Source organism: Tyto alba, unplaced genomic scaffold (assembly GCF_018691265.1).
Source record: "Tyto alba isolate M040663 unplaced genomic scaffold, T.alba_DEE_v4.0 Super-Scaffold_48, whole genome shotgun sequence".
In the NCBI taxonomy this organism is placed as follows: domain Eukaryota; kingdom Metazoa; phylum Chordata; class Aves; order Strigiformes; family Tytonidae; genus Tyto; species Tyto alba.
The window spans coordinates 14,367,553-14,384,989 of record NW_024881324.1 but is presented as its reverse complement, the minus strand read 5'-3'; the positions used below and the strand labels follow the sequence as shown (position 1 = coordinate 14,384,989).

Here is a 17,437-nt window from a genome sequence, read left to right as displayed (position 1 = left end):
TAATACTATGTGATCAGGAAAATTGCTTAGTGCACATGAAACTGTGCACTCTGTTAGAGAGTAATGTTTGATGCCCAACCATGAAAACCTTTTCAGCATCTATAACAAAATAATTTAGCATAATTGCATCCAGGTTATTTTGCCATGTATCTGCCAATATTTTACCTAGGCATGAATTTTGTATTTATCAGGATTTTTTCAAATTAATTCAATATGTTAGAAATTGATAGTGCTGCACAACCCTTGTTGTTTTAAGGATCTGCGCTTTGTTTTCTCTAGGTATCTTGGATCAGTCTGCTGTCTGGGTGGATGAAATGAACTATTATGACATGCGCACTGATCGGAACAAAGGGATTCCCCCCTTGTCCCTACGTCCAGCTAATCCACTTGGTATTGAGATAGACAAGTGAGTACCAAATGCCTTTAATCCACTTTTTTAGTGGTTTTCTCTATATGTGCCTTCATGAATTCCAGAAAAGTTTCGTGGTTTACAGGGCAGGGAACAATTTAAAAATACATACCTATATTAGCTGTTGGTATGCTATTTGGTACTCAGAAGAGCTGCTGGTGCACATAATCCTCATTTTTGGACCATCAGTTAGAACTGTAGATAATCTAAAAGCCTGATATATTGAACCACAGTGATGTTTAGATTTTGAGGATTGGTAAATAACCTAAGGGTTTGAATTTATACATTGCAGTTATAGAATACTTACTGTTGCATTTGAGTTTTATGGGGCTTTTAAGAATGTTTAGATTGCTATCTGTTGCTAAAATTGCACTGTAAAATGTGTTTTATTATACCACATCAACTAGTTTATTTTATTGAAATATTAATCCTATTTTCCAACCCACAGACTTCTTTACTTTCATTCATAAGTATGGCTGAATTCATGACATTTTCTTCTGAAATAGAAACTTTATAGTGAGTGACAAATGGAATTAAAGGGCTTTAAATGGGACACTCTTAGGGCTCTAAATGTGCCCAACTCCTAGAAATAGCATCAAGAATAGTATTTCTCCTGATCAAGATACCAGCTCTGCCAAAAGCTATTTAAAGTTAAACTATTACTAGGAGTGTAATCTGCTGAATACTTTGCGAAGGGGAGTGCACTGGAGAAGATCTGCAGTGTCCATTGTTACATTGTTCTGATAGGGAAACTCCACTTTCCCAAAATCTGTATGGGATTTCTAGTGGATTCGCCATCACTTTCCAGCCTCTGGCTCTGCATTTCTTTCCTAGTTAGAATATGTATTTTTCTTTCTTTACAAAGTACTAACCCCGTTTTTTGTAATAAGGTGAAGATTTTGTCTCTCCAAGTATTTTTCTCCAGCATCTGATGTAACTTCTGACAGGTGGCACTTTCATCTTGTCCAGCTTTCCAACCCTGTTAAAATGTGGGCTCTAGGACTGTGGACAGTATTCCAGTGTCTTAGAAGACTTAACTGTCCCTCTTCCATTCCCCCTCCACTGTTAGTACATTAAAAAAAAACAAACAAACAAACCCCAAACAAGCAAAACAAAACAAACAAACAAAAAAAACCAAACCAAAACAAAACCAAAAAAACATAATAATCCTTTTTACCACAGTGCTGTGCTCTGGCAGCTAGCAGTGAGTGCCTTGTTAGCTGATTCTCTTGAGTTGCTACTTTTGCTGCTGGCATGGTTGCTCATTATTCTGTAGGGATGACCCGGATTTCTTTATCCTATCATTATCTTCTTGCATTTGACCATATTCTTCTACTTGTTGCTTCCTTGACAAATATATCTTCTCAGTCCGGATGACAGTCTTTCTTTTTAGTGTTTTTACCAAATATTTATAAAAAATGATTGCTGATGATGCAAATACTGATGAAAGAGTAATGTGGGTTTTGGTAAAACCTGACGTACAGATGTTCTCAGTGTTTCTTCTCCATGGATCGGGTTGGTGGTTTTTTTTTTTTTAGTTAGTTCTTTAGTCCATGTGATGTATTCTATTGGCATTGCATAAAACTAAGTTTTTAATTATTTTATGGTAGCAAGTCCCCTTTAAAATTATGATATATTAATTTTGTCCGGTTATTTTTTTCAGTGAAGCACTTAATCTCAAAGCGCATATAGTATGTTCTCAAACATTGTAAGAAACAGTTGTGACTGACATTAAAACTAATTTTCTCTGCCTTAATTCTGTATTTATTGAACCCTGCAACAGCTTTTCCAATGTTTTATCTGGTATTTAAGTCAAGATAGCTAATTCTGTTGACTAGTCTTCTGTCCATACATTTCTCACAATACTTTCTGTAAATACAATGGTTATGACACAGTTACCTTTAATTTGTTCTTATTGTAAAAAAACTTCTAATGTAGTATTTGACTTCATAACCAAAATTGACAGTTCCTACAGTTAAGACAGTGTCAGTGTATTAGATTGGGAATTCTCATACAGAAACCTAAACAGCATTAGTTTAGGATTTGTTTAATTTAGTCATCTGTTTGGATGTTTGTTAAATAGGAAACCAACAATATTATATTTTAAATGTTTCATCTGAAAACATTAGAAAATACCATGTTAATGAAACCTCAGATTTTGTGTGAAAAAGAAATAAGTCAGAAATATATAAATACAGATAGGAAATAAGCTTTTTGTGAGCAGGGGGAAAAATAGGGAAATCTTTGAGCAAGCATAATATCAAGACTAGTTCACTGTTCATTGATCTCAAAGTTTACCTCCAAGCTCATTGGAGGTGAGGCATGAAGATTATGGTGTTGAAGATGCCCAGTTTGAGAGAAGGAACACTAGCCAATATAACAAGTAGTTGTGTAGAGGGATTGAGGGGTAAGTTGTGGAGAGTGGGCAGAGGTGGGGAAAGAGAGGAAAAGCCTGATCTGCCCTCGTGCTTTGGGTGTTAGCATGGTGTTAATAGTTGTGACTATAGCTGAAACATTCTGTGTTTGAAAAGTGCCTCCCCAATGGGAAAATTTTCATAATTTGCTTGAAAAATTGGAGCATTATGATGTTTACTTTTATAAAATGATCTCTAATACCATATAGTTTAGTTAAACTCAAACATTTGCAAATACTTGACATATGGGATGAGTAAATAATGAGAAGTTGTACAAGGTAGTAAAAAAAGGCAATTATAAGTTAAGAAAGGGAGTGGATAAGCAAGATATTAACATTAACCATTACTAGGCATGGGAGTAACTTGTGACTAGAAGCTGTTATTAAATGTGTGCAAATTCACTTAATTTTGAAACTGAAGCATGTGGGATTTATAACCCTTGCAGCCTGATGGCTGATAAGGAAGGCAAATGAGTGCCTTGTATTGGTTATACAAATAGTGGTAAACAAAAGAAATGTTTAAAAAGAGGACCAGGGAGAAAACCAGTGAAAAATAGATGTGAGAAAACAGGATAGGAATAAGTTAGGTAGAAGCAGATTGAAGAGAAGGCAGGAAGTTGGTAGATTACAGACATAGAGAGAAAGAAGTCCTTATTTTACAAAGTGGATGTCAGTCATCAGCAGATTATACAGAAAAGACAATCTGCAGCATGGGAAAGAGATCACTTATCTATTGTGGTTTTATTTAGTTTTTTTTTTTTTTTTTACTACAGGTTATGCTTAGTTCTAAAAGTTCCTTTTGTGGCTTTTTTGAAACATTGTTTATGGTACTTTGTCCAATTAAAATGTGTTTGAAAGGTAATGGTAGCTTTTGAATCATTCAGGTGGCTACTTTTGAGGTGCTGCAAACGGGACATTGAAATACTAGAAAAAATATCCTGTAAGTAATGAACAGAAGTGTTTTAGTACAGCAGTTAATTAAATTTTTAAGAAAGCACAGGGACAAAAAAAAAATAATTCTGACTCGGTAGATTTAAGATTGGAATTTGATTGGGTTAAGTGAACAAAAGGTTTGGACTGTGAATTAAGGGAAATGGATAATAGTGGGTCTAACATGTTCTATTAATAATTATAATATTGCCTGTAGATATATTGTAGGAGTAATATATATACTCTAAATACGTACTGGAATTCTCTTTTCATATCCATATTCAAATGTTGCAAGGATGCAAAGTAAGAACTATGGATATACATTAATCCTCCTGGCTGTTTTTTACATAGTCAAGATATTTTAAATATTATATGTATACACAATGTGCAAGCCATCCTCTTTCAGCCTGCAAGTTTACCAAGCAGTAAGTATACTTAATTTCTGGCTGATAAGTTCTTTATATTTTCCAAGAATTAATTGCTGTTCTTGTGTCATGTAACTAACTAAGAATCTCAGTTGCTAACTAATAAAATAATTTCTATTGTAATGAAACTTGAACTTGCTGGTTATTATGTTTCAGTGGTGATCCTTAAAGTCACAGATGTATTCATAGAAGAATATTTGCACACGTTTGTTCTCCTGCCTTGCTAACAGTTGTTTGTTCATCTCTTAAAACACAGAACTGATCCAGTTAGATGGGTTGGTTTTTTACATTGCTATCACTTAGTGCCTATTGTGTGGATGCTATGAAGTATTTCATTCACACCAGAAAATAGGTATTTAAAATATTTAATCTTTGATTTCTAGTTTTTTAATTTTCAGAATGGTGTAAAGACTGATACAAAGCTTTAGTTTTCTATCACCATCTTTATGCCGGCTTTAAGTGCAAAGCAGGTCTGTGCCACCTTGCTCCCTAAGGAATATTCCTGGCTGTGGTGTTATGCAGATGTAGGGAGAAACCCTTACAGAAGGCTTAAATAGCTTGCAGGAAGAAAAAGGGTATACAGAGTAGTTGCCTTAGTCTGAGAATTGTGGGAACTTGGGATGAAAGTGCTAACATTAACAGCAATGTTGCAGTACTTGGGTTGGTCTTCACGGTGCAGAGCTGGTGCAGGAGCAGGTTGATAGGTTATGTCCTACCACTATAGGATTATTCAGAATTTTGAACAGTTCTGGGAGAGAACATGTGATGCCTGTTTCATAACAGCACTGGTTGAAATTGGTTGGTGGAAAATTTAGATCCATATAAGATTTGTGAATGAATTGCTTGTTTCTCTGTACGACATGTTTTTCCCCTCCTTCATGACAAGTCCTTGTTTAATCAAAGGTTCCCTGCCTCTACCTCCTCTGTCAGACTAAGAAAATCTATTCTCTGCAAAGCAGTAAGAGCAGTTGGGTTTAGCGGTGGTTAGAAAATTTTTGAATAATGTTTGTTGTTTCGCATGTAGCAGAGGTCATTATGGTGGATCCATCTCGTACATGAAAGCAAATGCTGACATGCTAAATACATTCCACATACTTCTGTATCCACCCACTCAATACAGATGCTTCCCTCTTCCCACGCCAGCTTCCAAAACAGTTCATCTGGTAGGAGGGAACGGATGATCTTACGCTGCCACCTAATGGTAAATGTCAGCTTGCTACCATGAGAGAGGAAAAGACTTTCTGGAGGCTTTGATATTTATTTATTTTTAAGTGGCTTGTTTGGAAATACAGTCAGTTTCATCCTTGAATGTGATGGGTTTGTGGAAACTTTTATCAGAGAGATGCACACGGAAAAATTGTGAAACCTGAGAGAGATGCATTATATAGTAGCATATAGTCCTAGTTTTATGGCGTTAAAACCTGTAGTAATACTTACTGCTTGTAAGGCTGACACATCAGTTGCAGCTACCAGCCTGTAATCTCTTAGATTTCCCTTATATTCTGCCGTTTCTCAAATATGGTTGTCATTTTGTTGTCGTATTTCTAATAAACCCAGTGTTACTAGGGAGTAATTGCCAGAGTGCATCCTTGTTTTTTTGCTGTTGGAGAGACCTTTGTTAACACCTTCTGATTTGTCATGTTTAGTCTACTCCGATGTCCCTTATGCTGGTCGTCTTGCATGCATTATTAACACAGTACAGCTGGTACAAAGCCTGCTTCTGGGAGACTGACTGGTACCAGACAGAGGGGTGAGTGTACAGCAGCTCTATCTGGAGCTTGCTTATGCTGGTTGCTATTCAGAATCTGTGTTTATTTAAAGTTGCTCCTTTTGACCTATAAACTCCTGTGGAATTGAGGATCAAGTTACCTTTTGGTGGTTGTATCCTGTTTTGGGACCTGCCTTTAATCTGCAAATATTGTCATGTATGCTGAAAAGCATACTTTGAGATTCTGAAACTCTGGAAGCAAAATAATTGTTACAGAAAAATTACAACTTGCTAAACTGCATTCGTAGTCAAGCCCTGCTCATTAGTAGCTATTGCGTTCTATTGTTGTTACTCAGTTGTGTCTGCTTGGGGGCTGTGACTTACTCACGGAGATTACAACTAATTTTAAACTTCTGAAGAATATAAATGCTCTGTATATGCCCAAGTTCTGTAGTAGTATTTGTGGTGATGTTGAATTAGATTTATTGAATATCAGGTTATACAGAACCTAAAGTTTGGGGTAGTGGAGGGGAGGGACTTGTATTGATGGGTGCATGTGACACAAGTGAATTGACTGTACCCTATGTGTTTTGAATCCAAAGTAGACACGCATGCCTTTTACATGGAAGCAAGGACCACTATATCTAATACTGCATGACTGTATTAGATATACTCACTCAAAATATGTTTGAAGGAAGTGGAAGTGTATAGTGGCTTGAAATCAAATGTATTTTTTTACAGTTCTCATGAATATAAACAGTATGTGAAATCTTAATTACTTTTATATTTAAAATTGTTGCTGATGGATGAATTTGGCTACTTTAAAGTGTTCACTAGAGTTCTAGTACCAGATCTGATTCTGTTTTAGATAAAATAGTCTCCCTAGCAGAAAGTACTACTGTGTAAATATGTGTACCTTTGCTGAAATTGTAAATGTTTTGAAATACGTAAACTTCTCTCCTTTTTCTGAGGTTTTCTGGTTTCAATTTGTGGTTCCATTTCTTTTACAGTGATTGGTTTTTAATCAGTGATTAAGTAGAGTTACTGTTTGAAGTGATTCCTGTGTAATGAGCAAATCAACAGAAAAAGTACCAAAAATTTCATTGCATGTCATCCTGGCCTCAGCTTTTGCTGCTGGTTCATATTCATCCCATAATGTGGAAACGAGTAAACCAGAAATACTTTCTCAAGTCGCATATGTGCTTGTTTATAAGTAAACAGTAAGCAAGTTTTCATGAGAAAAACTTCCAAGGACTTATTTAATTTACTAATGGAAGTTGATGAAACAAACTTGTGTGTATGTGGAGTCAGTCTCTTCTTAGATGCATCTGGCCAGACATTTTAGAAATACAGTTGCTTTCGGTTTGAACTTTTTAGTGAGCAGCTTGTTGTAAAGACAGCTGTAGCAAGTCATTCCAAGCTCCCCATATCTGTTAGTGGAAAAACTACTGGTAAAATTTATGATAAAAATAAGAATACTACACCACAGAGTGTAACATATTGTTAACATACCGCACACATCCACATTAATGTTTCTACTCTGTTGTGACTATGTTTAAAATATGTCCACAGAGATAAAAGCACTCATAAACGCATTGCTAATTTCTGGTTCTGCACAAATACATCTTCTGGAAAAAAGCTCCTAATAACTTTTCAATGCAATCAAACATCAAACTGAAAAAACCTCTTCATTTATATCCCACTGTCTGTGGACAAAACTCATTTGCAGAAATATATTACATCCACATCTGAATTATTGGTCTTTATCTCTGTGTATATACATATTTTAAAATACAGAGTTTTTTTCTCTAGGAATTGCGTAGGTCGTGCATAAGCTTAAACTGTCATGCATATGTCTTACAATCTTGCAATAATAAGTAGCATTTGATAATGGTATATTTGTTGAGTGTGTGTGGCTTTTGTTATATCTGTTTCTTTTGGCTTCTGAGAAAATACATTGAAGTTCTGAAAAATATGGACAAAGTTCTGCTTCTGTATTGCATGCGTGCACTTACATAGTGTTTACACTGAAGGTCTGAGTCTCTTCTGAGGTAACTGAAAAATTTTTAAATTGTTTTTAACATTAAAAAATGCTAAATGCTTTGACCATAAAGATGCCACTATGTGTGGATTTAATATAAAAGTTTTTTTGGACAGCCATGCTACATATCACATGTGAAATATTAACCTGCAAACTCATGTGCCTACTGGGCACTTTCGACTACTTTGAAAAATAAGATATCTTAAAATGTCTTTAAAGGAATGATAAATCAAAACTTCCTTCTTCTTACATCCATCAGCTTTTTCTGCTCAGTAACTGGCATTCATGAAATTCAAGGTTATTGATAATCCTGAATCTCATTACTTATAAATTTTTATATTAACGTTATCACTTTTCACTGGACACAGAGAAATGTTGGGACCTTCATTTTTAGTTGCTACATGTTTCTCACACTATTCTTCCTGTCTCTTTACTTTTTATATCTGTCATCACTTTTACTTGCATCTAATTCATTTTTTTTTCTCTTGTTTTTAAAAAGTATTGTTTCATGCCCCTGCTGTAATCAGGTGCTACTGATGAAAGACTTCTGTGCTATGTCATTATGTATGTAGGTCCTTTGTACCTGCTTGTGCTAATGGACATTTGGATATGAATAGAAACTTACAGAAAACAACATTTGTTTTTGTATAATTGTACTTTGTAATGTTCTTGCCTTCAGTTTTGCTTCACTTAATCTGCTGTTTGCTTTTGGTAATAAAACCAGCTTTAGCTATCTTGAAACATGTTTAGATGACAGAAAAAACCCAAACTAACAAATCATTGCTTTTGTGTCCATTCAAATGGCTTTTCAGATGTATTAAAGCTAATTCCAATAGCTGACTCTGGATTGCTACCCCCATCCATGTTTGATCTCAAATGTAAAGTACAGCAGGCTTGCATTTGCACACAGTGTATGTTGTATAGCAGAGCTCAGGTAGCTTTTGAGCATCAGAGGGGGATTTTATTGGCTTTTGAGTTTGATGTTGTGATCCAAAAATGACAGGAAGTTTTTAGAATAGAACAGTTTCAGTTGGAAGTGACCTATGATGATAATCTAGTCCAACTGCCTGACCAGTTCGGGGTTGACCAAAAGTAAACTTGTTTGCCATAATTAGTTTCTGAAGATGGGATGCTGCTGGTAATAAAGAATAGTGATGAATGCACCTGGTGATGTACTGAGAGTATATGGTGGAGTGAATAAGGCCAAGTGTTAAGTGTGTGTCTGGACTGAGGGGTGAAGGTTGTCATGTTTTCATCAAAGTGCTTTAAAATTTTTGTTACACTGACTTAAAACAAATGGGATAAATTTTCTGTATGAATATCTTAAAAGCTACTTGTAGCTTCAAAAATACTGTTGTAGAGAATCTGCTTTCAAAAGGAATTGGCTCACATGCTATCTTTAAGACCGAGTAAAATCAAACAAAACATGTTCTTTCTCACTCAAGACATGCCAACTTTTCCTTTGTTTTGTGTACTATGAACAGACAGATCAGTGTATTCTGTTTTGCAGAAAGGTGATTTTAACTCAGAATTTCTTTCAGTGTTTGTATATAACGGAAGTATGCTCTGTGTATCTTCCTTTATGTTTCGGTGGGACTTCTGCTGCATGTGGACCAATAGACAATGATGGTGCGAGATCACTTACAAGCTGTCAACCTGATGATGTCCTGTCATTTTAAAGTTAAATAGATACTGGTTCATGGCATATACAGAATATTCGCTCTTATTTACTTGGCTTGGTGTACTGATTTTCCTGTTTAAAAGGTAGAATTGACTTTGAGAACAATTAGAATTAGTGGTCCTGCATTTGAATATTGGTAGTATCATGCTTAGTCTGTCTAGTCACATTTTCCAAAGGCAGCAGTTCTCTTTCTTTAGAAATATTTTGGACAGGCAACATTTCTGTTTGTGTAATGGTAAAATCAAAATGTTAAATTAGTTTTACTTAGATTTAAATCTTTTCTTTCCCTGTCACACTACGTGTTTGTAATAACAGATTTAATTTCATGGTGAGATACAACTTTGTATCTTGTTGGAACATGATTTTTTTTTTCTTTGTGTCACTCTTAATTGTAAGATGTTCACAAATATATGTCTCATTGAAGAAATTATTATTAATTTTTCAGAGGCAGATTTCCTCAAAAAGATTTAGAGTCACTGTTTCCTGGAATGAGTGCTGATTTCACTAGTGAAAACTTTTCTGCTGCCTGGTACCTGATTGAGAATCATTCAACAACAAGGTTTGTTGCTAACATATAAATAATTGTTTTAAATGCAAGTCATTTGATGTTATTCCATGATGCAATAGATGTATCATTGGTGGTTGGCATTTATGTTAATAGACCTGTAGTCTCTACTGCCTGTGGTGTTTCTGCTTGACTAGAAACTTGAATCAACCAGTTTGCTCAATGTGGTTATGAGGAACACTTCATTTTTAACCAGACCTAATTTTAACCAGACCTAAGATCCTCTTTCCTTCCCCCTACCCCATGTCAGATGGAATTTGTCTGTCTTCAGGCTAAAGCGCTTTGTGAATCAAGAAGTTAAGCAGCATGGCCTTGAGTGGAAACTCCAGGTGTTAAGTCAGGATAAGGGCACTGAGAAGACAACTAGAAATAAAACTGTTAGTAGTATCAGTTAGCTTTTAGTTAACTCTTGTGCAAAATGTTATAGTAAAAGAAGCTGGACGAGTAAGGTCTTCAGGTAAATATCTTAAAATCTTAACCACTAATGTCTTATTTTTTAATCTAGTTCGTAATAGGTACTTAGATGAGTGCATTATGTAGATATATTTTTGCATGTATAACTAAGCTGAAACTTTTATCTGCTGATGATGGGATGACACTGGTAGCCATTTTTAGTAGCTGCTGAGCCTTTTTTTTTTTTTCAGTGTTTTCAGCTGGGTATTCTGATTAGTATTTTGAAGGGAAATACCACTTTGCAAACTTATTCAATATTTTTTTGGTATCTAATGGTAGAAGCAGGTATGGGTTGGTTTCTGGTGGGGGGAAGGGGGGCAGGGGATGTGTGTTTTGGTTTTAGGAGCTCCAGAAATAACCATTAATCTACTTGGGAAAAATAGAACATTATTACCTAATGCACATGTAATGATAGCATCTTTTGAAATCAAGTAACTAAAAGAGGAGTGATTCAAAATTAATTCTGCGTCTCACAATCTGATAACTTCAGGGATCATCAGGTTCTTGAAAAAGCTGAGGAGATAATAAAGTATGAAAGAATGAACAGCTCTTGATGTAGCTGTTTTTAAGAAATTTCCTTTGCTTGGCCCTTGGACTATTGCCATTTTGTTGCTCATTCATGCGGGCACCAGTGATGCTGCCAAAAGAGATGCAGGATGGATCAAGAGTGATCGCAAAGCTCTGGGAACAAAAATTAAGAACCTGGGAGCCTGGGAATCTTCTTTGATTTACAGGTGAAAGGGAAAGCTTCAGGTAATAGTGGATGCATCCCATAGGTTCACAGCTGTCTGTACTACTGGTTTCAAAGGCAGCATATTTTACTTCTGTAGCCATGGATCCGTTACTAAAGAGCCAGGGACTGCTAGTGAGAAATGGGATTAATTTGAAAAAGTAGGACAGGAGCATCTTTGCCAGCATCTTTGCACCTTGGTAAGAAGGACTCCAAATTAGGAATATCAGGTTATGGTGATAACAGCTTGCGGTTAAATGAAGGAGCAGAGCACTACACGTATGGTTCAGTGATGGCATTGAGAATGCTGTTGGGAATTACATCACCAGTTGCAAGGGTCTAACCACAAGTGCCTTTACACACTCACATGTGACCTGGGAAACAAGTAAGAGGAGCCAGAGCTCCACATGTGGGATTAGATAAGCATATCATTGGAATAAAGTGGGATAGCTCATGTGCCTGGTGTTCTGTGATGGTATTGAAGAGACCTTCTGAGAAAGATACCCACCCAGGAAAGAAGAGGGATTTGACGTTCATGTGAAGGAACAGCCTGAATAAATATATGGTCCCTCTGATGGAGCAGGTAGCAGTACGGTTGAGAGCTTGTTCAAGAGGCTGGGGAGGGTGAAGTCACAGCGAGATGAGGAAGTGAACAAAATCTTCCTTAGGCAACTTGAGGAAGTCTCCAGAGAGCAGACCCTGGTTCCTGTACAAGACTTTAACCTCCCTGATATTTACAGGGAGGGCTGCAGTCCAGGAGGTTTGTGGGGAGTTTGGGGAATGACTTCTAGCGTAGCTGCTAGGTGGGCAATCAGGGGTGCTGCTTTCCTAAATCTGATTCTTGCAGGCAAGGCAGGGGACGTGATAACCAGTGGTGTCCTTGTCTGTAGCAACTGTGAAATAGTTGAGTGCAAGGCTCAGAGGGGTGTGGGAAGGCAAGCAGCAGAGTACGCACCTGGGATTGGGCAACAGTACTACAGAAGACAGCCTGATGTTTGCAACATGCCATAAATACCAGTTGGCTGTCTAGTACAAATCATCTTCCAGGGTGTATCAGCAAGACTGTGTTATGTAAGATATGGTATAATTATTCTGCTTGGTGTTATTAGAGTTGCAGTTGAAGTGGTCTACCCAGTTTTGGCCACTGCTTTAAGATAGATATGAGGGCTGAGCCACAAAAATAGGAGTATATAAGTATGTGCGGGTATACAGCTTGAATTAGTTGGGTGCTTTTAGAAAAGAAACAAAGTTAATACAGAATGCTTGTTCTGAAATATATAGTAGACAGTTCAAGGATAGCCATCAATTGCTCTTGGTTTACCAAGGATGGAACAAACTGTCTCAGTTTGCGACAAGGGACACTTAGATGCAGATTAAAACCACTACTGGATTGCTTAAGCTGTGGGACAGTGGAACTTGGAAAGTTGCAAAATCACTGTAACTGGAGAGTGTTGAGATTTGGTTTGGCAGCTGTTAGTCATAGATGGCTCAGGCATATTTAAGGATGCTGTGGATCCAGAAAATGAATTAAATTACATATTAGAACTGATTTATATGACTTTTTTTATTGCAGTTACAATGGAATATGAACAACAGCATCATGTAATACTTATCTCTAATATGACAACATATCTGTAAAAACAGTGATTTTTCTGGTCACCAGTGCTATGAATTGATAATTTAATTACATCAGCTAGTATGGCCACTTTTTAACTTGTACTATGCCAATGGGTCAGTACCCGCAAGTCCATTCTCATAGTAGTTTGAAGCTTCCTATTACGAAAAAACATTTTTAACACTTTTTCTAGTATCAGCTTAAGTACTTCATCTTTCTTGGAAAAAAAAGCTTCCACTGATTTGTGTCTTTGCATGTCAACAGTTTCAAGTCATGATCCCCTCAGTCCAATAGAATAAAAAGTATTAACTTTTGGTTTTAAATAAAAGCTGTTTTTTTGCATGTTAGTTCAGTTTATATTGGTTTATAAAATCTAGATCTTAATGTTGGAAGTGCAAAAGCTGTGTAAAACTCAACAGGAAGAACGGCTTAAAGGGTAGGGTGAATCCAGTCATGTTTTGAATCTAAGTATAAATAGCTTTTTAAATAAAGAAGCAAAACTTGGGGTTTTTTTCTTTCCACTTCAAAATATGTAGTCTTGAAAATACTCTGGAATTGTATAATTACCTGCCCCATATCACTTGTGCTGTTTTTCCCGAAACACAGAGCTATGGTTTAGTTCTTGTCCTCTATGTAACCTCAGGTATTGGGAGTGCTAAATGTGTGGTGCACTGATGTTTTGGTTAGCTTATGTCTGTTTCTTCCTTGAAGGAAATTCTTTTTAAGCAATCAAAATAACTTCCCCCCCCCCCCCCCCAGCAATATCCTGACAAATATAAATAAACTATTTAGACATACTATTAGATCATCAAATAACATGAAACAGTGCTTAAAAAGAGAACTGTACAGATTTCCATTAGTTTGAAAATGCTGCTGGTAAGTACTTCTTGTATGCCCAAATAGACCAATCCACCTATTAAGTAATGTGATTTCTGTCCAGCAGATGGAAACAGGAAATAAAGTAAAATATTGTGACATTGTCAGTATAAAATGGAAAATGCTTGTAAGTGCACCAGTGTGTTTTGTCTCCCAGCAGGTGGTGATAGCCTTCTCACTGCCTGGGCTAAAGTTTGGTTTGTTTTCTTCATACGCCTTTTTCTATCACTGTTTAAAACGGACAAAGAGTATTGGTGGAATTCCCTCATGTCTTAATTTCCTTACTGCCTTGTTTTCTGCTCCTCACTGAGGTATACTGCAATTTTGTGTTTGATTCTTTTGTATTAGGGAGATGGGTTTGGGCTGCAGGTAGAAAAAGAGACTGTAAGGATGAAAATCATGTTATATTTGTATTTCTGACCTTGTTTGTGATAGTGCTTTTATAACGAATCCAGTAGCATAACTACTAAGATCATATTCATGATCATCAACAAAAAAATTATATGCAGGTAATAAAGAATCAGTCATGACATAAGACTTCTAAAATAATTGCAGCTCCTTGCAAAAAATAAAAATGTGAAATCAAATTTAAACTGGCAATAATCTAAAAATACTAGGTAACAAAGATAAAAAGAAACCTACCATACAAGCGTCAATGATGAGTTGGTGATTAATATGCCTTTATGAAGTGTGTTTCAAAAACAATTCTGTAGACTGCATATAAAAACCATATTTTTATAAAGCAGGAATCTGTTCAGCTTTATTTTTGCACTAATACTGCATTCAATTCTGAACCAACTCAATTCAGTTCCAAACCAACAAAATTATTGAAGGAATTAAGAAACTGAAAATGAAGAAGGGTTGTGAACTAAGCTCCAGGGTTAAACAAATGTCATTATTAAGGAGACTTCTGACATCCCAGTAATTAATCCTGTGTACTGAGTGTAGTGAATTGTATTATCACCTCTGTACAGACAGCTAACTAAGAGCAATATTGCATGTTTAGAAGAAATTTCTTGACTAATTTAGAATATAGTCTGTTCCATCACAAGTGATAGGAGCCCTCCGTTTAGGATTAAAACTAAAAAAACCCAAAAAAACAAAAACAAAAAAAAACCCAAACAACAAAAAAAAAACTCTTCAGACTATGAGTAAATTGTCATTATCAAGAAGTACACTCGTTAGCAATTTCTCAGTCCTTAATAGCTGTTGCAAAAGTAACTGGCTTTATTTTCCAAGTAGTTTGTTCTGTTTATTCATTAGCTGACCTTTATTCGTTGTTTGAATGTCACAGGGGTTTTCTTGTTTTATTTTTTCAGTTTTGATCAGCTCAAAATGGCTGTTGTGAATTTGAAGAAACAAGCCAATAAGAAAAATGAGGGGAGTCTAGCTTATGTGAAAGGAGGTCTCAGCACATTTTTTGAAGCACAAGATGCTCTGTCAGGTAAAGATGCTTTGCACTTACTAAATACATTATAGAAGAAAACACAATATCTGCATGTATGGTTGAATTTAATATTAAAAATACTGGTTTTCTTCACAGTCTCTTCTAAAAGTGTATAATGAGCCCCAGATTTGCATTCTGTTGGTCATGAGCTGGGACTGTCTGTAGCTGATTGTTGTGGTATATTTGTAAAAGATGGCACCAAATGTATCTTAAAGGAACTAGAAGCATTTGATGAAACTGCTTAGACCACAAATCCAGAAAAGAGAGGAGATGTTAAACTGGAGATAAGGTTAAGATGACTTACGAATGGTAGCAATGTAAAAACTTGATTTTATGATGCCTTATCCAATAGTCTGTCATAACTGTATGAATATTCAGTAAACTCTGACTTGGGAAATCAGATGACCTTTATGTTCTGCTTGCCATAGGGAAAATACAACATGCTAGTGAGATTACCTTAGTTGTGAGGTGCCATTTTATATATATATTTATTTTATATAGAGGTATACACACACACACGCATACTCTTAAGCATAAAATTGTCTCAGGTAGAAGCTCATTGTGGGCTGCCAAAGTCCTGCCTAGCTGGGGACTATGCTGGATAAGAAGGTAACAGTGCTGGGCCACTCCCAATAGGTTTGACTTTTACCACTATGCTGTTCTTCCTAAGTACTCTCTATATATTGCAGGATTACCACTCCTGATCATTGATCCTGTGTTGTGGGTACCATGGATTAAGAAAATTTATTAGCCTCAGCCAGGCTAGCACTTTGTGGGCTTTAGGAACACTGCTTCGGAGAAGTACCAATTTTTTCTTGACCCACTTGCAGGCCGCTCACTAACCACCTGATGGCCCTTCCCTGTGTCAGGGAAAAGGGAAGGTAATGCTTTCTCACCTGGTGGTCCACCTGTATTACTGCCTCAGGCAGATTAACCTGTGACCTGCCCTTCAGATGGTAGCATTTTCAAAACTGGTTGATAGTTTTTTGGCTACCTACCTAATTTTGTAATTTTTAAGAGGACAACCTTTTCCCCAAGTGCAAACATATGTGCTTTGGTAAGGAAGACCTCTTCTTGAGACATGTGAAGATTCTTCCTGTGAAGAAGCTTAACTCCTAAAAGTCTTTAATTCTCTACCCAGAGCTGACCTATCACTGAGCAGCTTTGGAAAACCTTGGCCTAACTCTAGATAGCTTCAATAACAGAAGAGAAGTATTAAATGATTCCATGGAATTACTAAAGAATGTGGTGGTTGTCATAGAAAAAGGCATTTAGAAGAATCAGTATTTGGCGTTCTTTAACTCTTTAAGTCAAGTTTTTATTAAATGCTAGGATAAATAATAGGCTGTTTCTTTCTAAGTCTTAAATATCATGAAAATGTTGAAATCCTGATTTTTCTTAAATAGTTCAAAATCCTAAATAATCCTGAGAAAATATTGAAATGCGACTTTTTCACAGCCAAATCTGCTTTGCATATAGAATATCAATTACTATAAAAAAATTCAGTGTTCTGTTTCTAAACAGTTACTGGTATGGATAACACATTTTTCCTCCAGCACTACTTTTTACCTTGTAAGATTATTTTTTAGACCAGCAAAGACTTAGTGGGGTTTACAGAAAGCTAATGCAAACCATAAATGTTGTAAAGTTGTAGAAAGTCTGAACACAACTGAGTGATTTTTCTCTTGTTCCATCTATTAAAGTGTAGGCTTCTTGCCTTTGGAGATTGATTTCCTGATAAATGAAGAGGTCAGAGAGCAAGTAGGAATGTAGAAAATATTAATGAAATAATGATAGGGAAAGCAAACTTGTTTATTTCACTAACTACTGTGTTCTCAATTTAAAAAAAATATAATAGCTGTAATATTGTTTTGCATCTCTTATCTATACCAGTATGTTATTTGACCTGAAATGAGAGTGCAGTCCTTTAGATAAATTATGAACTCAAAAGTTGATATGACTCATGTGGTTCTTGGTGCCTCTTTTCATCTGTAACCAAAATGTCTTAGTTTTGTCTTCCTCCCAATGATCCCCCTTAAGTGCTCAACAGGAAACAGACTTGTAGCTTGTGTTTTTCTAAACAATTAATTAAAATAGTACTAAGAACAAATGGCCTTGATGCTGTTGTAGAAAATTGGAGACTT

The 17,437-nt window shown here is 36.1% G+C and overlaps 1 protein-coding gene across 2 annotated transcripts in view; it reads left to right on the top strand.

The window, feature by feature from the left end:
• EXOC2 (exocyst complex component 2) overlaps positions 1-17,437 on the top strand; it is a 130,350-nt gene that overhangs the window by 19,903 nt on the left and 93,010 nt on the right. For both annotated transcript variants that reach the window (XM_042806646.1, XM_042806647.1), the window contains exons 4-6: positions 280-406; positions 10,053-10,166; positions 15,166-15,290. In XM_042806646.1, coding sequence (XP_042662580.1) covers positions 280-406; positions 10,053-10,166; positions 15,166-15,290 — 366 coding nt within the window. The remainder of the gene's footprint in view (positions 1-279; positions 407-10,052; positions 10,167-15,165; positions 15,291-17,437) is intronic.